The sequence below is a fragment of the Amblyraja radiata genome, chromosome 6 (assembly GCF_010909765.2).
Source record: "Amblyraja radiata isolate CabotCenter1 chromosome 6, sAmbRad1.1.pri, whole genome shotgun sequence".
NCBI lineage: Eukaryota > Metazoa > Chordata > Chondrichthyes > Rajiformes > Rajidae > Amblyraja > Amblyraja radiata.
This window is the reverse complement of record NC_045961.1, coordinates 104511771-104539052: the sequence shown is the minus strand read 5'-3', so window position 1 is coordinate 104539052 and position 27282 is coordinate 104511771. Positions and strand designations below refer to the sequence as shown.

General features: G+C 48.0%; 1 protein-coding gene across 1 annotated transcript in view; it reads right to left on the bottom strand.

The window, feature by feature from the left end:
* Positions 1-1616: 1616 nt before the first annotated feature.
* LOC116974743 (retinal guanylyl cyclase 2-like) overlaps positions 1617-27282 on the bottom strand; it is a 74737-nt gene continuing 49071 nt past the window's right edge. Inside the window, exons 12-19 of the mRNA XM_033023457.1 lie at positions 26719-26867; positions 23992-24155; positions 18855-19047; positions 17001-17175; positions 15589-15687; positions 11927-12021; positions 8913-8998; positions 1617-1695 (exon numbers count right to left, since the gene is read on the bottom strand). Of these exons, the coding sequence (XP_032879348.1) occupies positions 1617-1695; positions 8913-8998; positions 11927-12021; positions 15589-15687; positions 17001-17175; positions 18855-19047; positions 23992-24155; positions 26719-26867 (1040 nt within the window). The remainder of the gene's footprint in view (positions 1696-8912; positions 8999-11926; positions 12022-15588; positions 15688-17000; positions 17176-18854; positions 19048-23991; positions 24156-26718; positions 26868-27282) is intronic.

Sequence of the window (27282 nt, the reverse complement as noted above, 5' to 3'; positions counted from 1 at the left end):
CAGGTGGGAACTAGTGTAGTTTGGACAAGCAGGTCGGTGTGGGAATGTTGGGCCGAAGGGCCTGTTTCCACGCTGCATCACTCTATGAGTATGAAGAAATAAGACAAGCCTGCAGATGGTATTGTAATCTTTCCCACCTTTGGTGGAAATTTATTAACCATAAATATATACACGTTTTGTTTTGTGAGCTCCATTCCTCAGTAGGTCTCTCTCACGCGGCACCTTCCCCGAGTCGGGAAGGTGCTAAGCAATGGACATTCAATGTGACCAACCCCCCAGATCCTTCGGCCCAACTTTCCCAGCCCCCAACCTCTCCTCTTCCCACCGTCTCCCACCTCGTCTCCCTTGCCCAGTGGTCATGGGACTGGCCCAACATAGCCGACACATGGCCTCTCCCACTCTCCTCTGGGCTCTCCTCGTCGCACAATCCCACCACCCTCAATGCGCATCAGGCCATCATCCCCAGGGGGGGGATTGCAGATGGGGGGGGATTGCAGATGGGGGGGGGGGGTTGGTGGGGGGGGGGGGGGGGGGGGGGTGGTGGGGGGGGGGGGGGTGATGGTGTGGGGTGAGGGAAGGGGCCGTGAACCACTCTAACACTACCCATCCCCGGTGCAGCTTGACGCTGGAGCTCGGGTGCAGGTACAACAAGCGATCAGAGAGGCTGATCATTGGTTGGAATCGCCTTTGTCCCCATCAGGCAAGCCAGAGGAACACGGTTGTCATGACAACGGAACTGTCCATTTGGTTAAACCTGCTAGAGATAGAGAGATAGAGAGAGAGATAGATAGAGAGAGAGAGAGAAGGAGAGAGAGACAGAGAGTGAGAGAGAAGGAGATAGAGACAGAGAGTGAGAGAGAGAGTTTGAGAGTGGGTGTGAGAGAAAGATAGACACAGAGAGAGAGATTGAGAGTGAGAGAGAGAGAGAGAGAGAGAGATAGAGAGAGAGAGATAGAGAGAGAGAGAGAAGGAGAGAGAGACAGAGAGTGAGAGAGAGAGAGTTTGAGAGTGGGTGTGAGAGGAAGATAGACACAGAGAGAGAGAGATTGAGAGTGAGAGAGAGAGAGAGTGGTGCATTGCTGTGACCACATGGCCTCACCATGACTAATGCTCCCATTCCCTCCCCCTCTCTCTCTCTCCCCCCCTCTCTCTCTCTCTCTCCCTCCTGTGAAAGAACCAGGGAACCTCGTCACTTTGGCCTCTCCTCCTCATTGGAACAGATGAAACAATGACACCATCAGCCAACAGCCTCGACTGATTGCAATTATAAAGTCTCCAAGGAAAAGGAGCTTAACATTCCTCGTTCAACGATTCTCAAGCATTGGGAAAAAGAAGTGAAATCCATAAACTAACGTGCAGTGGGGACTTGTGGGACCAGCCTGCTGAGTGTGTCAGACTTCTTCACCCTTGGACCGGAAACAACATTAAGAAGGATTTACCACCTTTAAATAGAAGCTCTGTGTTTCTTTCTGCTGTGCTGGGAAGAGCAGAATTAAAGAGATCTGCTTTAATCTGGTTAAAGTGAGGGTGTTATCACTGCAGCTCCTCCAACAAGCCCTTGGCCTCGACCATGAAGGTGATTTCATCTCACGCTTTGTAATCCCACGCACACCCGCTCACGCCTTCTGCTTGTCGGTCACCTTGTTGCGGAACTGAGTCTTTATCTCCTCGGTCACGGTCTTTTGCCAGTTCTCCCTGTGTGGAGGGAAAGCAACGAGGGAGGGGAGAAACAAGAAAGTCAGAAAGTTCGGCAGTCGGTAACAACAAAGAACCACAGGGTAGAAATCAAAAAGCAGGGACACGAAGACCTTGGTGGACAAAAATGCTGGAGAAACTCAGCGGGTGAGGCAGCATCTATGGAGCGAAGGAATAGGTGACGTTTCGAATGGAGACCCTTCTACACCTATTCCTTCGCTCCATAAATGCTGCCTCACCCGCTGAGTTTCTCCAGCAGTTTTGTCTACCATCGATTATTCCAGCATCTGCAGTTCCTTCATAAACATGTTCACCGGTGGTCGCTGGGATTAGTCTCCTCAGTCGCGCAACAAGTCGTAGCGTCTTTCTGGTCGGCGCTAAATTTTCAACATGTTGAAAAAAATGTTGCCGACCGTGGGTTTAACGCCAATGAGCGAAGCTTGACTCCTCCTGATGTAGGAGCTGTCGTAGGTTGTCGCCAGGATGACGTAGGTTGTCGCCGGTTTTTCGGCGACCTGCTAGGACTACGACAGTCGCCGGCAGTTGCCAAGTGGAACAGGCCCATAAGTCAGCGGATCAGGCACCGTCTCTGGAGAAAAGGAATAGGTGGTGTTTCAGGTCGAGACCCTTCTTCAGACCTTGAGTCAGAAATACTCAGCGGGTCAGGCAGGGTCTGTGGAGGGGAAGGGTGGCACAACGGCACAACAGTAGAGTTACTGCCCTACAGTGCCAAAGACCAGGGTTCGATCCTGACCACGGGTGCTGTCTGTGTGGAGTGTGTACGTTCTCCCTGTTATCAGGCAACTGAACCATCCTACCACAACCAGAGAGCAGTGCTGAACTACTATCTACATCATTGGTGACCCTCGGTCTAACCTTGTCAGACTTTGCTGGCTTTACCTTGCACTAAACGTTATTCCCTTATCATGTATCTGTACACTGTAAATGGCTCGACTGTAATCAAGTATTGTCTTTCTGCTGACTGGATAACACGCAACAAAAGCTTTTTACTGTACCTCAGTACACATGACAATAGACTAAACGGATGTGACCCTCGGGTGCTCCGATTTCCTCCCTCTCCAAAGATGTACGGGTCGGTAGGTTAATTGGACTTAGTAAAAATTGTAAATTGTCCCTAGTGTGTACGATAATGCTAGCATACGGCGCGATCACTGGTCAGTGTGGAATCGGAGGGAGGGCTGAAGGGCCTATTTCTGTGCTGTATCTCTAAATTCTAACAACTAAAGTCTAAAGTATTGCTGCCTGACAGCACCAGAGACCCGGGTTCGACCCGGGTTCGACGACGTGCGTGGCTTTTCGCCGCGATCTTCCGGTTTCCTCCCACACTCCAAAGACGTACAGGTTTGTAGGTTAATTGGCTTGGCACAAATGTAAGTTGTCCCTAGTGTGTGTAGGATAGTATTAGTGTGTGGGGATCGCTGGTCGGCGCGGACTCGATGGGCCGAAGGGCCTGTTTCCACCCTGTATCTCGAAAACAAAAACTAAACACAGACAGTAGTGTTGTTACAAAACCTACCATCAGCGGCGCTGCAGATCTGCCACTGCCTGTGCGTGTGATTCCGGAGACTTTGGGGGGGAGGGGGCAGGATTAAAATGCAGGTTTGTATTAGCTGTCGGAGAGAGATTTCCTCGGGCTGCTTACTGATGTAGAAAAATCATTCCCGTTTTTTTATTTATTTGCTGGACCATTGCATTGCGGGATTAAAGTTAAATGCCTTCAACATCACGGATCGCAATATCAGGACAAAACAAAAGGTATGTCGTTTATTTAACATATTATCTGACTTTTTGGTGTGGCTTCATTTTAATCCTATGATGCGAAAAATGTTATTTAGGCATTTTACGAATCGGCCATGTCTTGCCTGCCGATATGGGCTTAAAATTTATGGCAACAGCAACATCCCAATCGATCACATTCCAGAAACATCCACTCTCAAGATAATCAAATTCATTATTTTTTTGCACAATCATGTCATAAGAACATCTAAATAATCTATATGTTGTGTTATTGTCTATCCATGATCAATATTTTCATACTAGATACCCACAGTACAGTTTTAGTCAGATGTATTGTGCAAAAAATAATCATTTTGATTATCTTGGGAGTGGATGTTTCTGGATTAATTTATGCGAATTAAACATTAAATTCCTTCCATTTGGCATAAATTCATGACAAAGTGAGATTTAAAAATCATGTTATATTGTGAATTCTTGTGTGAATGGGATCAGTTTGTTATTTGTTATTTGGATACCTAGGCTATTTAAATGTTTTGGCCTTTTCTAAAGAAATGGATAGATGTTTAGATCTAGTAATTGAATTTAGATGAATTTAATTGATTAGATGAATTTAATTGATTTGATGAAACTGATGAACATGGATTTTTTGTTGGGTATTTACTATTTGTTTTAGCGTTTAACTTTATCATTTCTACCTTTTTTCTAAAACTGCAAATAATAACTTGTTTCTGTTAACGCTGTTCGGTGTTTTTTTTTCTTTACATTTTAAACAGATGTCTCCAAAGAAGAAATGCAAAATTGTCAATCTAAATGCCCAGCAAAAGAGACTGATTTAGACAGCATTCGCAAAGATTATCCGAATTTGGACTACTCCAAATGTGATGATCTACAGGACATTCTTAATGGGAAAGTAGTGGGCAGAAAGGCATGTCATGCGTGGTTTGGAAGAGCAAAAACTTGTAGTTTACAATGCCAAAATGGAAAAGTTGAGGAAAAACAAGGTGTACAGAGTTGCTTATTGGTTACAATCTGAGGAGTATGATGATGTTACTGATTATGATATGCCAATGTACCAGCTAGCAACTGATCTTCTCCATAAAGACTTGGTCTTTTGCTAGAAAGTGTAATTTATTTACCTATCTGTTATGGACTTACAGCATATAATACAATAATATGAAAGTTCTGACCTTGAGAATATCACATTTTTGAATTTTCAAGGCAGTCTGGGTGTTTATTACTATTTCCGTCACAACGGCCAATTTTGTAATTAGCTACAATTAGGTAACTAACTAATTATTTGCTTTAATTTCAGGTAATCCAAAAAAGATGTTTTATATTTGTTTCAGAATGCTTCAATCTATAATAACTGAAAATTTCATTCAGTTCTCTTAATTTTTAAGAAAGTTATGGGCTTTTGACTGTCCTCGATCACAGCTTTTGTGTTAAGTCAATGGAAAAGCAAAAGATGCTAATTTCCGAGTATGAAAATGGCCATAACGTTTTTAATACTGAAGATATGAAAGTGAATCAGGTATCAGATTAAAGATCTTTTTATGCTTTATCTGAAGGGATAAATTACATGCTTGTTTCTTAAAATCCTACAGGCAGCACCCGAGGTCAGGATCGAACCCTTGTCTCTGGCGCTGTGAGGCGGCAGCTCTACCAGCTAGTAGTATTGTATTTACAAATCTGTGGCGCTGTTGATGTCAGTGGGAATTTTATTATTCCATTCATACAAGAAAATATTGACTCTTGATTTCAAGTTCCTGATCTCACTGTCCTCCATCTTCTGTCCATGCTGTAAACAGAGACAAAATGCTGGTTCAGTTCCTCGTCTACATCCCCAGACCAGGCGCTTTGGGCGGCACGGTGGCGCAGCGGTAGAGTTGCTGCCTCACAGCGCCAGGGACCCGGGTTCGATCCCGACTACGGGTACTGTCCTTATGGAGTTTGTACGTACTCCCTGTGACCAGCGTGGATTTTCTCCGAGATCTTCGGTTTCCTCCCACACTCCAAAGACGTACAGGTTTGTAGGTTAATTGACTTGGTATAAATGTAAATTGTCCCTGGTGTGTGTAGGATAGTGTTAACGTGCGGAGATCGCAGACTCGGTGGGCCGAAGGGCCTGTTTCCAGACTGTATCTCTAAACTAAACTAAATTCCCCCCTTTATCCTTACATGGTCCTACCTTCTCTCTGGTGACCCACTTATTTTTAATGTAGGTATAAAAATCTTTGGGATTTAATAAGACTTGCCAACGCCATTTTGTAGCCCCTTCAGGTCCCATCCGCGGGTAAAATGGAGCGATCTATGGAGCGATGGAAATAGGCAACGTTTCCGGTCGAGACCCTTCTTCAGACCTTATTTCCTTCCCTCCATAGATGCTGCCTCACCCGCTGAGTTTCTCCAGCATTTTTGTCTACCTTCGATTTTCCAGCATCTGTAGTTCCTTCTTAATCAGGTTTATAGATTAATTGGCTTTGGTAAAACATTGTAAATTGACCCTCGCATGTAGGGTAGAGCTGGGGTCAAGGAAAGAGAGTTCACATCGCGGTTCGGTTTCCACCAATCTTTCCACCACCACGCACAAGAAGCTACAAGACAGACACCATTGTACGCAGATGCCGTGACGTGTGGTCAGCTCTGGCTGAACAATTAATCTTGTGTGTGGACGCGATATGAAGAGGAAGAAGGATAGCGTTAGTGTGCGGGCGATCGCTGGTCGGTGCGGACACGGCGGGTCAGTTCAGAGCTGTATCTCCGAAGCTAAAACTAAAAGGTAAAGCGGTGGAAGCCAAGAGAGGGAAGGTCCCATCACAGCAATTATTTAACACCGGCCAGCCCAAGACAAAGAAAAGAAAAGAAAAGCACATCACAAAACGTGCAAGGGGAACCAAGGCGAGAACTCAAAGATCACCACAGCCACACAGATACAGTCGTCACACTACCTCCGTTACACCTGCACCACGGGGGTCTGTGCTGCTTTTAACTTTCTGTGTTCTGCAAGCTCCTCCAGGTTCAACCCATGACTTTCAACTCTGTGGAAGATATTTAGATAGCGGCGTGATTCCAAGACAGCTGAATGACCCTCGCTCCCTCGTTCACAGAGCTGTGTAGCTTTAAACTAGCACTGAACAAGGCTGGTAGATATGGGTCACCTCCAAGACTGCTTACTCAACCATAAGATCATAAGATCATGAGTTCAGAAGTGATAGGAGCAGAATCTTTTGGGACAGAGATGAGGAGACATTTATTTTGTCAGAGAGTGGTGAATCTGTGGAATTCTTTGCCACTGAAGCCAAGTCTATGGATATTTTTAAGGCAGAGATAGATAGATTCTTGATTAGTACAGGTGTCAGAGGTTATGGGGGAGGCAGGTGAATGGGTTTGGGAGGGAGAGATAGATCAGCCATGATGGAATGGGGGAGTAGGCTTGATGGGCCGAATGGCCTAATTCTACTCCTATTGCTTATGACCCTAATGAGAATTAAGCCATTCGGCCGATCAAGTCTACTCCATCAGGACCTATACACCAGGAGGTGCAGATCCAGAGCCAGCAACATAATGAAGGGCCCCTACCACCCCAACAACGGACTGTTCCAGTTGCTACGGTCAGGCAAACGCCTCCACTGTCACGCTGTGAAAACAGAGAGGATGAGAAGGAGTTTCTTCCCACAGGCCATTAGGACCAAAGATCCTATATAAGATCTTTGATTAGGACTGTAATCTCTTATCTCACCAGGGACTAACTTACTGCTGTGTTGTGTCTTTTTAAAATTGCTGGGGATTTTTTTCCAATATGTTAATACTGATTCTGTTCTATTCTGTTCTGTTGTTTGGCACAATCCGCAGGCATTGCCAATTTCATTTCACTGCACATCTTGTATGTGTATGTGACAAATAAACTTGACTTGACTCATTCAATCATGGCTGAAGAATCTCTCCCTCCTAACCCCATTCTCCTGCCTTCTCACCTCTGACCTCTGATATCCGTACAAATCGAGAATGCCTTAAATATCTGCCTCCAACCACTTACACTCTTACCTGGTTATTGGCTTTCAATGGTTCAATGGTGGGTTATTGTCACTTGTACCTAAGTACGGGCACCTGATGTTAACGTGTGCATTCTTGATAAATGGTTTAATTAATATTAAAGCCGACTTGACGTGCTGAAGATGCTTCCCAAGATGGCGCCCAACCCTGGCGACCATTTGCATGCCAGCTGCAGAATCAGATCTACAACCACATATTACAATCGCCCCACACTCTTAAATCTCTATTCCTACAGCAACATATCTGACTTTAACTGTGCCCTTGCACTTGTATCTGTACACTGTAAAAGGCTCGAGTCATCATGTGTATAAAAATGCTGGAGAAACTCAGCGGTGAGGCAGCATCTATGGAGCGAAGGAATAGATGAAGTTTCGGGTCGAGGCCCTTCTTCAGACTAATGTGGGGTTGGGGGGGGGGGACGGGAAGAAGAAAGGAAGAGGCGGAGACAGTGGGCTGTGGGAGAGCTGGGAAGGGGAGGGGAAGGAGGGAGAAAGCAGGGACTACCTGAAATTGGAGAAGTCAATGTTCATACCGCTGGGGTGGTAAACTACCCAAGCAAAATATGAGGTGCTGCTCCTCCAATTTGCGGTGGGATTCACTCTGGCCATGGAGGAGGCCCAGGACAGAAAGGTCGGATTTGGAATGGGAGGGGGAGTTGTATTGTCTTTCTGCTGACTGGTTAGCACACAACAAAAGCTTTTCACTCTACCTCGGTACACATGACAATAAAAATAGACAATAGGTCCAGGAGTAGGCCATTTCGCCCTTCGAGCCAGCACTGCCATTCAATATGATCATGGCTGATCATCCTAAAATCAGTACCCCATTCTTGCTTTCCCCCTATATCCCTTGATTCCTTTAGCCCTAGGAGCTATATCTAACTCTCTCTTGAAACATCCAGTGAATTGGCCTCCACTGCCTTTTGTGGCAGAGAATTCCATGGATACACAACTCTCTGGGTGAAAACGTTTTTCCTCATCTCAGTCCTAAACGGCCTACTCCTTATTCTTAAACTGTGGCCCCTGGTTCTGGACTCCCCCAACATGGGGAACATTATTCCTGCATCTAGCCTGTCCAATCCTTAATAAACTAATGGCTCATTTTTTGAAATAATACCCCTGGCAGCATCCTCACAATATTTTTTAATTGATGCACACTTTGAAATAGGCGCCGTTATTCAAGAACGTAATCTCTGTGTAAGATTCGATGTGGCCAAGAACAGTGAAATTATTTTTCTTTGCATTCAGTTCAGTGACAATTCTACTGTACAGTCCACACAATCACACTAAGTATAGGAGTGTAAGACAGCAGGCTGCAACCAGTCAGTGCACAAGAGTTGCCACCTTTTAAGCACCATCCTGTACACTTTGAGTCCGAATTTTTTCACCTTGATGGGACATGCTTACCCTGGTTTGATTGCTGGAGGCTCAGGGAGAGGATCAGTAAAGTCGTCTTTCCCCACCAGCCAATATGTCTCTTCAATGCCTTTGCCCTGAAATATGAAGCAAATTGAGTCAGGGAGTCACAGAGTGATACAGTGTGGAAACAGGCCCTTCGGCCAAACTTGCCCACACTGGCCAACAATGCCCCATCTACACTAGTCCCACCTGCCCATGCTTGGTCCATATCCCTCCACACCTGTCCTATCCATGTACCTGTCTAACTGTTTCTTAAACATTGGGATAGTCCCAGCCTCAACTACCTCCTCTGTCAGCTCGTTCCATACAGCCACCATCTTTTATGTGAAAAAGTTACCCCTCAGATTCCAATTGAATCTTTTCCCATTCACCTTAAACCTGTGTCCTCTGGTCCTCGATTCAACTACTCTGAGCAAGAGATTCTGTGCATCTATCCGATCTATTCCTCTCATGATTTTTATACATGGTTAACATTTTCCTCTTAGTTTTGGCGACCAATACCGATGTCAGAGCAAACCGAACAGAAACACGAGCGACATATAAAATCATGAGAGGAATAGTTTGGGTCGATGCACAGAGTCTCTTGCCCAGAGTCGGGCAGCAAGGTGGCACAGCAGTAGAGTTGCTGCCCTACAGAGCGGGAGACCCAGGTTCGATCTCAACTACGGGTGCTGTCTGTACGGAGTTTGTACGTTCTCCCCGTGACCGCGTGGGTTTTTTCCGAGATCTTCGGTTTCCTCCCACACTCCAAAGACGCACAGGTTTGCAGGTTAATTGGCTTGGTAAAAGTGTAAATTGTCCCCAGTGTGTGTAAGATAGCGTTAGTGTGTAGTATGGAAAGGTGGGCCGTAGGGCCTGTTTCTGCGCTGTTTTTCTAAACTCAAGTAGGGGAATTGAGAACCAGAGGTCAAGAGGACATAGGTTTAAGGTGAGGGGGGATGTTGTAGGAAAGATATTGTCAAGCTTGAAAGGGTTCAGGAAAGATACACGAGAATGTTGCCAGGACTAGAGGGTGTGAGCTATAGGGAGAGGTTGAGCAGGCTGGGTCTCTATTCCATGGAGCGCAGGAGGATGAGGGGTGATCTTATAGCGGTGTACAAAATCATGAGAGGAATAGATCAGGTAGATGCACAGAGTCTCTTGCCCAGAGTAGGGGAATCGAGGACCAGAGGACATAGGTTTAAGGTGAATGGGAAAAGATTTAATAGGGGTAACATTTTCACACCAAGGGTGGTGGGTGCATGGAACAAGCTGCCCCAGGAGGTAGTCGAGGCTGGGACTATCCCAACGTTGAAGAAACATTTATACAAGTACGTGGATAGAACAGGTTTGGAGGGATAGAAACATAGAAACATAGAAAATAGGTGCAGGAGTAGGCCATTCAGCCCTTCGAGCCTGCACCGCCATTCAATATGATCATGGCTGATCATCTAACTCAGTATCCTGTACCTGCCTTCTCTCCATACCCCCTGATCCCTTTAGCCACAAGGGCCACATCTAACTCCCTCTTAAATATAGCCAATGAACTGGCCTCAACTACCTTCTGCGGGAGAGAATTCCAGAGATTCACCACTCTCTGTGTGAAAAAAGTTTTCCTCATCTCGGTCCTAAAAGATTTCCCCCTTATCCTTAAACTGTGACCCCTTGTTCTGGACTTCCCCAACATCGGGAACAATCTTCCTGCATCTAGCCTGTCCAACCCCTTAAGAATTTGGATATGGGCCAAATGCAGGTAGCTGGGACTAGTGTAGATGGGACATGTTGGCCAGTGTGGGCAAGTTGGGCCAAAGGGCCTGTTTCCACACTGTAAGACTCTAGGACATTGTGAGTGATCCCCACTCCTGGAATGTGATAAAGTACCTGGATTAGAGCAACCATAATAATGTGCAAACACTATCAATGATAAAGCAATCTTGATTACATCGGTATAGAGTTTAGAAAAATGCATGGAAACAGGCACTTTGCCCCACCAAGTCCACGCTGACCATCCATCACCTGTTTGGGCCATCAAATCTAAACCGCCATTCAATCATGGCTGATCTATCTTTCCCTCTCAACCCCATTCTCCTGACTTCTCCCCATAACCCCTGACACACGTATTAATCAACCTCCACCTTAAAAACATCCATTGACTTGGCCTCCACAGCCTTCTGTGGCAATGAGTTCCACAGATTCACCACCCCCACATGAAAGAAATTCCTCCTCATCTCCTTTCTGAAGGTACGTCCTTCTATTCTGATGCTATGACCTCTAGTCCTCGACTCTCCCACTAGTGGAAACATCCTCTCCACACCCACTCTATCCAAGCCTTTCACTATTCTTTAAGTTTCAATGAGGTTCCCCCTCATCCATCTAAACTCCAGCGAGTACAGGGCCAGTGCCATCAAACGCTCATCATATGCTAACCCACTCGTTCCTGGGATCATTGACGTAGACGCACCTGGGGACCCCCTCTCCAGAGCCAGCACATCCCTACTCAGATGCTGAGAGAATGAAGCGGCTGGGCTTGCATAGTCTGGAATTTAGAAGGATGAGTGGGGTTCTTATTGAAACATGTAAGATTATAAAGGGCTTGGACACGCTAGAGGCAGGAAACATGTTCCCAATGTTGGGGGGAGTCCAGAACCAGGGGCCACAGTTTAAGAATAAGGGGTAAGCCATTTAGAACGGAGACGAGGAAACACTTTTTCACCCAGAGAGTTGTGAGTCTGTGGAATTCTCTGCCTCAGGGCGGTGGAGGCCGGTTCTCTGGATGCTTTCAAGATAGGGCCCTTAAAGATAGCGGAGTCAGGGAATATGGGGAGAAGGCAGGAACGGGGTACTGATTGGGGATGAACAGCCATGATCACATTGAATGGCGGTGCTGGCTCGAAGGGCCGAATGACATGCTCCTGCACCTATTGTCTATTGTCTATTGTCAGATATGGGGCCCAAAATTGCTCATGGTACTCCGAATGCGGCCTGACCAGCGCCTAACGGAGCCTCATCATTCCTTTCCTCACCTTTAACTCTGTTAGTCCGCGGACCTGTATTTTATATCCCTTGTTCAAGTTGCGGAGAATTTTCACAGTGCTCTGGTTGACATGTATTCGATAAGCTGCAAAGACAGAAACAACACAGTGTTGGTGGAGGACAGTGTTAGTGGAGGACAGTGTTAGTGGAGGACACAGTGTTGGTGGAGGACACAGTGTTGGTGGAGGACAGTGTTAGTGGAGGACACAGTGTTGGTGGTGGAGGACACAGTGTTGGTGGAGGACAGTGTTAGTGGAGGACAGTGTTAGTGGAGGACACAGTGTTAGTGGAGGACAGTGTTGGTGGTGGAGGACACAGTGTTGGTGGAGGACAGTGTTAGTGGAGGACACAGTGTTGGTGGTGGAGGACAGTGTTGGTGGTGGAGGACAGTGTTAGTGGAGGACAGTGTTAGTGGAGGACAGTGTTAGTGGAGGACACAGTGTTAGTGGAGGACACAGTGTTAGTGGAGGACAGTGTTGGTGGAGGACACAGTGTTGGTGGAGGACAGTGTTAGTGGAGGACACAGTGTTGGTGGTGGAGGACAGTGTTAGTGGAGGACAGTGTTAGTGGAGGACAGTGTTAGTGGAGGACACAGTGTTGGTGGAGGACAGTGTTGGTGGTGGAGGACAGTGTTGGTGGAGGACAGTGTTAGTGGAGGACAGTGTTAGTGGAGGACACAGTGTTAGTGGAGGACAGTGTTGGTGGAGGACACAGTGTTGGCGGAGGACAGTGTTAGTGGAGGACAGTGTTAGTGGAGGACAGTGTTAGTGGAGGACACAGTGTTGGTGGTGGAGGACAGTGTTGGTGGAGGACACAGTGTTGGTGGAGGACACAGTGTTGGTGGAGGACACAGTGTTGGTGGAGGACACAGTGTTGGCGGAGGACAGTGTTAGTGGAGGACAGTGTTAGTGGAGGACAGTGTTAGTGGAGGACACAGTGTTGGTGGTGGAGGACAGTGTTAGTGGAGGACACAGTGTTGGTGGTGGAGGACAGTGTTGGTGGAGGACACAGTGTTGGTGGAGGACGGACACAGTGTTGGTGGAGGACACAGTGTTGGTGGAGGACAGTGTTAGTGGAGGACACAGTGTTGGTGGAGGACACAGTGTTGGTGGAGGACACAGTGTTGGTGGAGGACACAGTGTTGGTGGAGGACACAGTGTTGGTGGAGGACACAGTGTTGGTGGAGGACAGTGTTAGTGGAGGACAGTGTTAGTGGAGGACAGTGTTAGTGGAGGACACAGTGTTGGTGGAGGACACAGTGTTGGTGGAGGACAGTGTTAGTGGAGGACACAGTGTTGGTGGAGGACACAGTGTTGGTGGAGGACACAGTGTTGGTGGAGGACACAGTGTTGGTGGAGGACACAGTGTTGGTGGAGGACACAGTGTTAGTGGAGGACAGTGTTGGTGGAGGACACAGTGTTGGTGGAGGACAGTGTTAGTGGAGGACACAGTGTTGGTGGTGGAGGACAGTGTTAGTGGAGGACAGTGTTAGTGGAGGACAGTGTTAGTGGAGGACACAGTGTTGGTGGAGGACAGTGTTGGTGGTGGAGGACAGTGTTGGTGGAGGACAGTGTTAGTGGAGGACAGTGTTAGTGGAGGACAGTGTTAGTGGAGGACACAGTGTTGGTGGTGGAGGACAGTGTTGGTGGAGGACACAGTGTTGGTGGAGGACACAGTGTTGGTGGAGGACACAGTGTTGGTGGAGGACACAGTGTTGGCGGAGGACAGTGTTAGTGGAGGACAGTGTTAGTGGAGGACAGTGTTAGTGGAGGACACAGTGTTGGTGGTGGAGGACAGTGTTAGTGGAGGACACAGTGTTGGTGGAGGACAGTGTTAGTGGAGGACAGTGTTGGTGGAGGACAGTGTTGGTGGAGGACACAGTGTTGGTGGAGGACACAGTGTTGGTGGAGGACAGTGTTGGTGGAGGACACAGTGTTAGTGGAGGACACAGTGTTAGTGGAGGACAGTGTTGGAGGACAGTGTTAGTGGAGGACACAGTGTTGGTGGAGGACAGTGTTAGTGGAGGACACAGTGTTGGTGGAGGACACAGTGTTAGTGGAGGACACAGTGTTGGTGGAGGACACAGTGTTGGTGGAGGACATGGACACAGTGTTGGTGGAGGACATGGACACAGTGTTAGTGGAGGACACAGTGTTGGTGGAGGACATGGACACAGTGTTGGTGGAGGACACAGTGTTGGTGGAGGACATGGACACAGTGTTAGTGGAGGACACAGTGTTGGTGGAGGACACAGTGTTGGTGGAGGACACAGTGTTAGTGGAGGACAGTGTTGGTGGAGGACACAGTGTTGGTGGAGGACACAGTGTTGGTGGAGGACACAGTGTTGGTGGAGGACACAGTGTTGGTGGAGGACAGTGTTAGTGGAGGACACAGTGTTGGTGGAGGACACAGTGTTGGTGGAGGACACAGTGTTGGTGGAGGACACTGAGATGGACCACGTAGCAAAAACAACAACACAGGGCGGCACGGTGCCGCAGCACCAGAGACCCCAGTTCCAACCTGACCACCGGTGCTGTCTGTACGGAGTTTGTATGTTCCTCCCTGACACGGCGACACCTCTTGTTATAAAGGCCAACATGCTTGAGGCCAGCTCATTGGCTATATTTAAGAGGGAGTTAGATGTGGCCCTTGTGGCTAAAGAGATCAGGGGGTATGGAGAGAAGGCAGGTACAGGATACTGAGTTGGATGATCAGCCATGATAATATTGAATGGCGGTGCAGGCTCGAAGGGCCAAATGGCCTACTCCTGCACCTATTTTCTATGTTTCTATGTCCATGTTTCTATGTCATTCGCTTTCTTCACTGCCTGCTGTACCTGCATGCTTACTTTCATAGACTGATGTACAAGGACCCCCAGATCCCGTTGTACTTCCCCTTTTCCCAACTTGACGCCATTTAGATAATAATCTGCCTTCCTGTTTTTGCTACCAAAGTGGATAACCTCACATTTGCTAATGTTATTTTGACGTTATGGAAAACTTCTTCAGACTGGGATTCTATTTATGTTTGCATCGCATGCAGAACAACTCTTTACACTGTATCTTGGCGATAATAAACGTAACCTTAAACCTGAAGAAAGTTACTGTGTTTTCTGTTTTCCTCTGGTCTATGATTGACTATTTCCAGATGATAACATTGGTCGATGCAGCATACAGTCACTCTATGATGTGATTCATGGTAATTTTACTTCACTTCTGATGAGAGATAGATCAGCCATGATTGAATGGCAGAGTAGACCTTTTAGATTATTAGATTAGATTAGAGATACAGCGCGGATCAAGGCCCTTCGGCCCACCGGGCCCGCGCTGACCAGTGATCTCCCCCTATATTAACACTATCCTACACACACTGGGGACAATTTTTACACATGCCAAGCCAATTAACCTGCAAACCTGTACGTCTTTGGAGTGTGGGAAGAAACCGAAGATCCCGGAGAAAACTCGGAGCAGGTCACGGGGAGAACGTAGAAACTCCGTACAGACGGCGCCCGTAGTCAGGATCGAACCCGGGTCTCCGACGCTGCAAGCGCTCGTAAGGCAGCAACTCTGCCGCTGCGCCACCCGTACTTGAAGGATCGAATGGCCGATTTCTGCTCCTATCACTTCTGATCCGATGACCCGATGATACTCACGCAAACTTGTGGATTCCATACGCGAGGCGGTGTTGATTGTGTCTCCGAAGAGGCAGTATCGTGGCATCGTCAGCCCCACCACACCGGCCACACATGGCCCTAGGGGAGGAGAAGGACAAGAGAATGAAAACATCCATTAGAACCACTGCACAATGTAGCTTTATGGGCCTGTCCTTTAGGCCATTTTTTGGGCGACTGCCGCAATATTTTCAACATATTGAAAAATCTTTGGCGACAGTGGCGACAATTTTTGCTGCGTAGGCTGTCGCCAGGTGTTGTCGTAGGCTGTCTAAGTTGACGTAGGTGCTGTCTAGGTTGTCTAAGTTGACGTAGGTGCTGTCGTAGGCTGTCTAAGTTGACGTAGGTGCTGTCTAGGTTGTCTAAGTTGACGTAGGTGCTGTCGTAGGCTGTTGCCAGGTGTTGTCGTAGGCTGTCTAAGTTGACGTAGGTGCTGTCGTAGGTTGTCTAAGTTGACGTAGGTGCTGTGTAGGTTGTCTAAATTGACATAGGTGCTGTCGTAGGTTGTTGCCAGGTGTTGTAGTAGGTTGTCGCCAGGTGTCGTAGGTGAATTCCATTAAAATTAGCCCCTGGCAGCCGCCTAAAGAGTTGCCTAAGTGGGACAGACCCATTAGTTTGAAGTTTGACTCTCAAGAAGGGCCTCCGCCCAATACGGCACCCACTCCTTCTCTCCAGAGATACTGCCTGTCCCGCTGAGTTACTCCAGTGCTTTGTTTCTATCTTTAGTTTCATTTAGAGATACAGTGTGGAAGTAGGCTCTTCGGCCCACCGTGTCCGCGCTGACCAGCGATCCCTACACACTAGCACTATCTATCCTACACACACACTAAGGACAATTTAGTGCTCCCAAATTGCAACACTCACATTTTTCTGTATTAAATTCAGTCAACCATTCCTCAGCCCACCTGGCCAACCAAGTCCTTTGTCCCGTTTTACACTTCCTTATCTATGTATCTCCCTCTCCACTGACATCAGTCTGAAGAAGGGTCTCGACCTGAAACGTCGCCCATTCCTTCTCTCTGGAGATGCTGCCTGTCCCGCTGAGTTACTCCAGCATTTTGTGTCTATAATTTGTTCTATGACTCTCAGCTTCCAACACAGCAACACTGAACACAGTCACAGTGGCACAGCGGTGAGTTTGTACGTTCTCCTCGTGACCTGCGTGGGTTTTCTCCGAGATCTTCGGTTTCCTCCCACACTCCAAAGATGTGCAGGTTTGCAGGTTAATTGGCTTAGTAAATGTAAAAATTGTTCCTAGTGTGTGTAGGATAGTGTTAATGTGCAGGCCCGGTGGGCCGAAGGGCCTGTTTCCACATTGTGTCTCTAAAACTAGAAAACATTTACCTGTGGTACGGGATTGGACGGGACGGCGGGAGGGGGGGGGGGGGTCTCACCTGAATGTATCCCAATTCGTATCTTGACAGGGACCTCGGGCATGTGCCTCATTCTGAAGGAACCCACGGAGCTGAGGAGGTGCAGAGACATGTTGGCGATCTCCGCAGCGTGCCTGTTGCCGTTCCTCTGTGGCAGCCCCGACGCCACCATGTAAGCATCACCGATCGTTTCAACCTGAAGGATCAAATGGAAGCAATTGACACAATCGATTGTTCCGCAAGGTTTAGTTGAGTGAAAGATAGACACAAAATACTGGAGTAACTCAGCGGGACAGGCAGCATCTCTGGAGAGAAGGAATGGGTGACGTTTCAGGTCGAGACCCTTCTTCAGACTTTAGTTGAGGTTGAGTTTAGTTTAGTTTAGTTTAGTTGAGTTGAGTTGAGTTGAGTTGAGTTGAGTTGAGTTGAGTTGAGTTGAGTTGAGTTGAGTTGAGTTGAGTTGAGGAGTTGAGTTGAGTTTAGTTTAGTTTAGTTTAGTTAAGACACCCAAGGTCAGGATCGATCCCGGGCCTCTGGCACTGTGCGTGTGCAGCTCTGCCAGCTGAACCTGAGCCACCAGATGATTGTTTGATGGTGAGAACCGAATGGCTTGTTTCCACACTGTATGATGCTCTGACTGTATTTTCAAGGCACCCAATAATTGTGAAGAGCTAGACGGCACGGTGGCGCAGCGGTAGAGTTGCTGACTCACAGCGCCAGAGACCATAGTTTGATCCTGACTACTGGAGCTGTCTGAACAGAGTTTGTACGTTCTCCCCGTGACCTGCATGGGTTTTCCCAGGGTGCTCCAGTTTCCTCTCACACTCCAAAGACGTACAGGTTTGTGGCTAATTGGCTTTGGTATGAATTGTGAATGGTCCCTTGTGTGTGTAGGATAGTGTTAGTGTACAGGGATCGGCGGGATGAAGGGCCTGCTTCCGTCCTGTATCTCGAGTCCAAATTTTGGGATGTCTTGAGGTTGTGCGAGGCGCTATAGGAATGCAAGGTCTTTCTAATGTTCCTCGGAGGAGAGGAGATGCTAGTTAAGTTGAGTTAAGTTGAGTTTAATACAGGTCCTTCTGCAGTTGTACAGAGCCCTAGTGAGACCACACCTGGAGCATTGTGTGCAGTTTTGGTCCCCTAATTTGAGGAAGGACATTCTTGCCATTGAGGGAGTGCAGCGTAGGTTTACAAGGTTAATTCCCGGGATGGTGGGACTGTCATATGCTGAGAGAATGGAGCAGCTGGGCTTGTACACTCTGGAGTTTAGAAGGATGAGAGGTTATCTCATTGAAATATATAAGATTGTTAAAGACTTGGACACACTAGAGGCAGGAAACATGTTCCCGATGTTGGGGGAGTCCAGAACCAGGGGCCACAGTTTAAGAATAAGGAGTAAGGCATTTAGAACAGAGGCGAGGAAACACTTTTTCTCTCAGAGAGTTGTGAGTCTGTGGAATTCTCTGCCTCAGAGGGCAGTGGAGGCCGGTTCTCTGTGGATACTTTCAAGCGAGAGCTAGATAGGTCTGTTAAAGATAGCGGAGTCAGGGGATATGGGGAGAAGGCAGGAACGGGGTACTGATTGGGGATGATCAGCCATGATCACATTGAATGGCGGTGCTGGCTCGAAGGGCTGAATGGCCTACTCCTGCACCTATTGTCTATTGATTTAGTTTAGTTTAATTTAATTTAGTTTAGTTTAGTTTATTGTCACATGACCAGAGGTATTGTGTACTATCCAGTCAGCAGAAAGATTATACATGATTACAATCAAGTCGGCCATAGTGTGCAGATACAGGATAAAGGGAATGAGGTTTAGTGCAAGTTCAAGTCCAGCAAAGACCGATGGTGTGGATGTTCCCTGCAAACCCTCACCTTGTATACATCGTGATTGCCTAAAACAGCATCGAACAAAGTGTAGAGGTCGTTCAAGAGATCAATGACCTGGATCGGTTCACTCATGGCTGATATTGTGGTGAAGCCCACAATGTCGCTGAAGTAGATGGTCACCTCATCGAAATACTCCGGCTCCACGTTGCCGCCTGTCTTCAATGTTTCCGCCACAGATCTGAGGAGAGACACAAGAGAATGCGATTACAAGGGCGGGTCACGGTGGCGCAGCGGTAGAGTTGCTGCCTTACAGCGAATGCAGCGCCGGAGACCCGTGTTCCATCCCGACCGTGGGTGCTGCCTGTACGGGGTTTGCACGTTCTCCCCGTGACCTGCGTGGGTTTTCTCCGAGATCTTCGGTTTCCTCCCACACTCCAAATACGTACAGGTTTGTAGATTAATTGGCTTGGTAAATGTAAAAATTGTCCCTAGTGTGGGTGTAGGATAGTGTTAATGTGCGGGGATCGCCGGTCGGCACGGACCCGGCGGGCCGAAGGGCCTGTTTCCACGCTGTGTCTCTAAACTAAACTAAAAGCAAATCACAGTGAGGAGGTGCCTGGTGAGCTCACTGTGGTGGATGTTAATTTGTGTTCATTGTGTGTTTTGGTATTTATTATTATATGTATGACTGCAGGCAACGACATTTCGTTCAGACCGAAAGGTCTAAATGACAATAAAGAAATCTAATCTAATCTAATCTAAAAAATCTGAAAGTTAATTATCTCCATAGATGTTCATAAATTCATAGGTTATAGGAACAGCCTTAGGCCATTCAGCCAATCAAGTCTACTCCACCATTCAATCATGGCTGATCTACCTTTCCCTCTCAACCCCATTCTCCTGCCTTCTCCCCCCCCCCCCCCCCCCCCCAAACCACATTCTTGTGTTCAGCTTTGTTTATTGTCACAAGGCAGCACAGGAATAGGCCCTTCAGCCCACAATGTCTGGGCCAAACTTGATGCCAAGTTAGAGACTGCACAGCAGCCCTGCAGTGGAGTTGCTGCCTTACTATGCCAGAGACCCAGGTTCGATCCTGACTGCGGGTGCTGTTTGTGTGGAGTTTGTACGTTCTCCTCCTCTCTGAGTGCTCCGGTTTCCTCCCACTTTCCAAAGACATGCAGGTTTGAAGATTAATTGGTCAATTGGCCTCTGTCAATTGTCTCTGGTGTGCAGGATAGAACTAGCGAACGGGGTAATCGATGGTCAGTGCAGAGTCAGTGGGCCGAAGGATATATTTCCATGCCGTATCTCTAAACTAAACTAAATAAACTCAACTAAACACAACTTTAAGGAAGTATGGGGCAAGGTTTTTTTCACACAGAGGGTGGTGGGTGCCTGGAACATGCTGACAGGGGTGGTAGTGGAGGGAGATACAATAGTGGTGTTTAAGAGACTTTTGGATGGGTACATAGATATGTGGGGGATGGGGGCATAAGGATTACACGCAGGTAGGTAAGAATTGATCTTGGCCTCATGTTCAGCACAGACATTGTGGGCCAAAGGGCCTGTTCTTGAAATAGAGTCATACAGAGTGGAAACAGGCCCTTCGGCCCAACTCGCCCACACCAGCCAACAATGTCCCTGCTAACCTAGTCCCACTTGCCTGCGCTTGGTCCATATCCCTGCAAACCTGTCCTATCCATGTACCTGTCCAACTGTTTCTCAAACAATGGGATAGTCCCAGCCTCAACTACCTCCTCTGGCAGCTTGTTCCATATTCCCACCACCCTCTGTGTGAAAAAGTTACCCCTCAGATTCCTATTAAATCTTTTTCCCTTCACCTTGAACCTATGTCCTCTAGTCCTTGATTGCCCTACTCTGGGTATCTACCCAATCTATTCATGATTTTATACACCTCTATAAGATCTCCCCTCATCCTCCTGTGCACCATGGAAGAGAGACCCAGCCTACTCAACCTCTCCCTATAGCTCACACCTTCTAGTCCTGGCAACATCCTCGTAAATCTTTTCTGAACCCTTTCAAGCTTGACAATATCTTTCTTTTAACATGGTGCCCAGAACTGAACACAATATTCTAAATGTGATCTCACCAATGTCTTGTACAACTGCAATGTGACCTCCCAACTTCTATACTCAATACTCTGACTGATGAAGGACAATGTGCCAAAAGCCTTTTTGACCACCTTATCTACCTGTACTCCTAGATCCCTCTGCTCTACAACACTACCCAGAGGCCGACCATTTACTGTGTAGGTCCTGCCCTTGTTCGACGTCCCAAAATACAACACCTCACACTTCTCTGTATTAAATTCCATCAACCATTCCTCCTCCCACCTGGCCAATTGATCCAGATCCTGCTGCAATCGTTCACAACCATCTTCACTAATGTACTGTTCAATGCTCTATGTTCTATTTTCTATGTTAGAACATAGAACAGAACAGGTCCATAGGCCCACAAGGTCTGTGCCAAACATAATGCATAGTTATACACAAAATGCTGGAGTAACTCAGCGGGTCAGGCAGCATCTCAGGAGAAAAGGAATAGGTGACATTTCGGGCTAAAACTCTCCTTCAGACCCGAGTCTCCAACCCGAAACATCACCCAGTCCTGTTCTCCAGAGATGCTGCCTGGCCCGCTGAGTTACTCCAGCATTTAGTGTCTATCTTTGGTGTAAACCAGCATCTTCAGCCACTTCCTGATGCCCAGTTTAGAGATGCAGCACGGAAACAGGCCCTTCGGCCCACCGAGTCCATGCCGACCTGCAATCCCTGCGCACAAGCACTATCCTACCCGCACAAGGGACTATTTACATTTAAACCAAGCCGATTAGCCTAGGTTTGGATTGGAGGTAGTTAAACTGATTTCATCTGCTGTTACATAAAAGCCACAACCCTCATGAAGCCTCATAAAAGTATACGGTGGCAGTGTTAAAACGCATGCCTTCTGATTCAGGGGACAGTTTCTTCCCAGCGGTTATCAGGCAAATGAATCATCCTACCACAACCGGAGAGGAATGCTGAGCTACTGTCGTCCTCATTGGTGACCCTCGGACTATCCTTGATCGGACTTTACTGGCTTTACCTTGTACCAACCGTTATTCCCTTATCATGTATCAGAGAGGAGGAGGAGCCATCTTGTGGAACGGCTGCTAGCCAGCAGCCGTCCGTTTTAATTCGCTTTTTTTATAGTTTTTAGTGAGTCCTGTTTTTCGTTCGTTGGGGATATGGACTTTTTAATGTGGGGGGTAGGTGTCAACTCTACTTCTAGGTCCCTACCTGGTCGGCGAGGCAGCTTTTTCTCCGGGCTGCCCGTCGACCCGTCCTCGTGGCCTACCAGCGGGCTTGGAGCGCCGTTTCCTGGCGGGGACCGCCCAGCACCTCGGCCTCGGTGGCGGCACAGCGCTGGAGCGCCATCGCGGAGCGGAGCGGGCGATGCCTTGCCTGGGTCGCCGCGCTGGATTGACGCACTGGAGCACCGGCGAGCTGAGACCGCCGTGTTCAACACCTCCGGGCTGCGGGTCTGCGGTGCGGAGCGGGCGGCGCCGACTTCATCATCGGGAGCCTGGGAGCTCCAATCCGGCGTGGCCTTGTCGGCTTCGGAAGCCGCGGCATCCAACTAGAAAGCGGCCGTTCCAGGTGGCCCAGCCGCTGAGAGGACTCTCCCGACGCCGGGGCAAGATCACCCGGTGAGAACGGTCAGGAACATCGGGCCTCCGTAGAGGCAATTGCGGTGGCCTCAATAGGCCTGACTTTGGGGTGAACTTGGTGGGGACTGGACATTGTGCCTTCCTCCACAGTGGTAACCATTGTGGGGGGATGATTTTTTGTCTGTAATGTAATCCTGTAAGTCTGTGTCCAAGATGGCTGTCGGAAGGGAGAGTGGACGCTGGCGCGCTTTAGCTGCCGCTGCTCTCTCTTCACATTGTGTTTTTGATTTTCTGTTTTTGGACTGAATTCTGTTTTTAGTTTGTGTCTCTGTGATGTCTTTATTACTTATTTTATTCTGATTTATGTTTATATTTCCTGTTAATCTCTGTAAGGTGTCCTTGAGATGTCTGAAAGGCGCCCAACAAATAAAATTTATTATTATTATTATTATTATGTATCTATACGTTGTAAACGGCTCGATTGTAATCATGTATTGTCTTTCCACTGACTGGTTAGTGCGCAACAAAAGCTTTTCACTGTGACAATAAACTGTAACTGTAAACACTCCTATCGTATCTGTCAAAGATAGACACAAAAAGCTGGATTAGGGTGGCACGTTGGCGCAGCGGTAGAGTTGCTGCATTACGGGCCTGTCCCACTTAAGCGACTTTTTTGGCGATTGCCGGCACCCGTCATAGGTCGACGAAAATTTTCAACATATTGAAAATCCAGCGGCGACCAGAAAGACGCTACGACTCTTTGGGTGACTAGGAGACGACTCACGACCATACAGGCGACACCCTGGCGACATGTCTCGGGGTGAAGCCTGTATGGTCGTGAGTAGTCGCCCAAAGAGCTGTACCTTATTCTGGTCGCCGCTGGATTTTCAACATGTTGAAAATTTTCACCGATCTCTGACGGGTGCCGGCAGTCACCGAAAAAGTTGCGTAAGTGGGACAGGCTCTTTACAGTGCTTGCAGCGACGGAGACCCGGGTTTGATCCTGACTACGGGTGCTGTCTGTAATGAGTTTGGACGTTCTCCCCTCGACCCACGTGGGTTTTCTCTGAGATTTTCAGTTTCCTCCCACACTCCTAAGACGTACAGGTTTGCAGGTTACCTGGCTTGGTATAAATGTAAATTGTCCCTTGTGTGTGTAGGATAGTGTTGATGTGCAGGGATCGAAGGTCGGCATGGACTCGCAATACGCCCACATCCTCCAGCAATACGTTCCATGGTCCCACCATTCTCTGTGTAAGATACTAGCCCAACTCATCTCCATGATGTTCTATTGTTTAAGAAGGAACTGCAGATGCTGGAAAAATCAAAGGTAGACAAAAAATGGCGGAGGAACTTGAATAGGCGGCGTCTCGACCGGAAACGCCGCCTATTCCTTCTCTACATAGATGCTGCCTCAACCGCTGAGTTCCTCCAGCATTTTCTGTCTACCTTCCATGATGTTCTATGTCAATGGAGGCCTTGGCTCCGAGCTACGGGCAGATGGAGTCTACTCACGGAGGCAGCATCTGGGACAGGAGCTTCTCCGTCTTCTGTTTCTCCACTTCCAGCTCTTCCGTCCTCTCCCGGATCAAGTCCTCCAGGTTACTGGAATACTGTTCCAGCATCCGCAGCATGGAGTCAATGATGTTGGTCTTCTTCCCTTTGTTTAGGATTTTAAACTTGGACGAAACAGTGGTGAATGCATTAGCCCTGCCCAACACCAACAACAAGAGAGCAGTGGTTCACAAGGTTAAACCCCGGGATGGAGGGACTGTCGTGAGGGCGGTGGAGGCCGGTTCTCTGGATACTTTCAAAAGAGAGCTAGATAGGGATCTTAAAGATAGCGGAGTCAGGGAATATGGGTAGAAGGCAGGAACGGGGTACTGATTGTGGATGATCAGCCATGATCACATTGAATTAAGGTGCTGACTTGAAGGGTCGAATAGCCTACTCCTGCACCTAATTGTCCATTATCTATTGTTTATTGTCTATAGTAGTACTGATGTATCATCTACCTCATCCGAGACAATAGACAATAGGTGCAGGAGTAGGCCATTCGGCCCTTCGAGCTAGCACCGCCATTCACTGTGATCATGGCTGATCATCCCCAATCAGTATCCCGTTCCTGCCTTCTCCCCATATCCCCTGACTCCGCTATTTTTAAGAGCTCTATCTGACTCTCTCTTGAAAGTATCCAGAGAACTGGCCTCCACTGCCCTCTGAGGCAGAGAATTCCACAGACTCACAACTCTCTGTGTGAAAAAGTGTTTCCTCATCTCTGTTCTAAATGGCTTACCCCTTATTCTTAAACTGTGGCCCCCGGTTCTGGACTTCCCCAACATCGGGAACATGTTTCCTGCCTCTAGCGTGTCCAAACCCTTGATAATTTTCTATGTTTCAATAAGATAACCTCTCATCCTTCTAAACTCCAGAGTGTACAAGCCCAGCCGCTCCATTCTCTCAGCATATGACAGTCCCGCCATCCCGGGAATTAACCTTGTGAACCCACGCTGCACTCCCTCAATTACAAAAATGTCCTTCCTCAAATTAGGGGACCAAAACTGCACACAATACATAGAAACATAGAAACATAGAAACATAGAAAATAGGTGCAGGAGTAGGCCATTCGGCCCTTCGAGTCTGCACCGCCATTCAACATGATCATGGCTGATCATCCAACTCAGTATCCTGTACCTGCCTTCTCTCCAGGTGTGGTCTCACTAGGGCCCTGTACAACTGCAGAAGGACCTCTTTGCTCCTATACTCATCTGCTCTTGTTATGGCCCTCGGACTATCTTTGATCGGGCTTTACTGGCTTTATCTTGCACTAAACGTTAATCACGTTATTCCCTTCATCATGTATCTGTACACAGTGGCCAGCTTGATTGTAATCGTGTGTTGTCTTTCCGCTGGCTGGTGAACAGGCAACAAAAGCTTTTCACTGCACCATGAAAATAAACTAAACTAAACTGCACTGAACTAAACTAGCCTCTCCCCTCCTCCGAGGTGCAATAAAAAGAACTTGCATTCCTATAGCGACCGGCACAACCTCAAGACATCCCAAAGTTTAGAGTTCAGTCTTTGAAGATACAGCACGGAAAAGCAGGCCCTTCGTCCCACCGAGTCCGTGCCGACCAGTGAACTGCCATTCCTTGTGTACCCATCTACACTAATTCTAATGAATTGTCCCCATATTTACATTGAACATGTGGCAGTACAGGACAGGAACAGGCTCTTCAGCCCATTTTGCCAATGCTATCCACGACGCCAACTGTAACTGCATGTTTGTCTGTGCTTGCCCCAAGTCTCTTAATTCCATGTCTGTTCATGTATACGCCGATGTACCTCCTAAATATTACTATTGTATCTCCTTCCACCAGTCCCCCTATCAGCGTGTTCCAGGCACCCACAGCGTGAAGAACTTGCCTCCATGGATGTTACCCGCTCCAATGAGTAACACAGCTGGTAGAGCCGCTGTCTCATAGGGCCAGAGACCCAGGTTTCATCCTGACCTCAGGTGCTGTCTATGTGTGAAGTTTGTACCTTCTCCCTGTGACCGCGTGGGTTTCCTTTGGGTGCTCTGGTTTCCTCCCACATCCCAGAGATGTCCGGGTTTGTAGGTTAATCGGCCCTCTGTAAACTGCCCCCTGATGTGTAGGGAGTAGATGGGAATGTGGGATAACATAGAACTAGTGGGAACAGGTGATCGATGGTCAGCGTGGGCACGGTGGGCTGAAGGGCCTGTTTCCATGCTGTATCTTTCCGATCAGTTCAACTCCTCATTTCCGACAGATTCAAGTCCCTGATTCCTTTCACTTTAGACTTTAGTACAGTGTGGAAACAGGCCCTTCAGCCCACTGATTCCGTGCCGACCAGGAATCACGCGTACACTAGCAGTGTCCTACACACAAGGGACTATTTACAATTTACAGAAGGCAATTAACCCTCAAACCTGGACATATTTGGAGTGTGGGAAGAAACTGGAGCACCCAGAGAAAACCCAAGTGGAGAACGTGCAAACTCCACATAGCCAGCACCCGCAGTCAGGCTCAAACCCGGGTCTCTGGCAAAACGAAGGAGTAACTCGCCCGACAACAAGTGTAAAATCACTCAGTGTTGTTGCAATAAAAATCATTGGGCCTGCGAGAGATTCGAGTCCTCAGCATCAGGCAGCACCTGTAGTCAGGTCTCTGATGCAGTGAGGCAGCAACTCTACCGCTGCCCCCCCCTCCGTCTACTCACTCGATCGAAGATCTCATTGAAGGTGGGTCTCCTGTCCGGCAGCTCGCTCCAGCATTGCTTCATGAGTTGGATACACTCCAGCGGTGCCTGGTCCGGGGAGACTGTGGGCCGACACATCGGCGGAGGCTTCTTCACTTTCTTTATTATCTCTGAGGAGAAAACGACAAGTACATTTGTTCAGCCAGAGGGCGGTGAATCTGTGGAACTCATTGCCACTGGCGGCTGTGGAGGCCACGTCAATGGGTTGTGTATCCGGCGGTGATAAGGTTAACATATGTTGAGCGTTTGTCGGCTCTGGGGCTGAACCTGCTGGAGTTTAGAAAGATGAGGGGAGACCTCATTGAAAGGTACTGAATTGTGAAAGGTCTGGATGTGGAGAGGATATTTCCACTAGTGGGAGAGTCTAGGACCAGAGGTCACAGCCTCAGAATAAAAGGACATACCTTTAGAAAGAAGACGAGGAGGAATTTCTTTAGTCAGAGGGCGGTGAATCTGTGGAATTCATTGCCACAGACGGCTGTGGAAGCCACGTCTATGGATATTTTTAGACATTCACAAACTCTT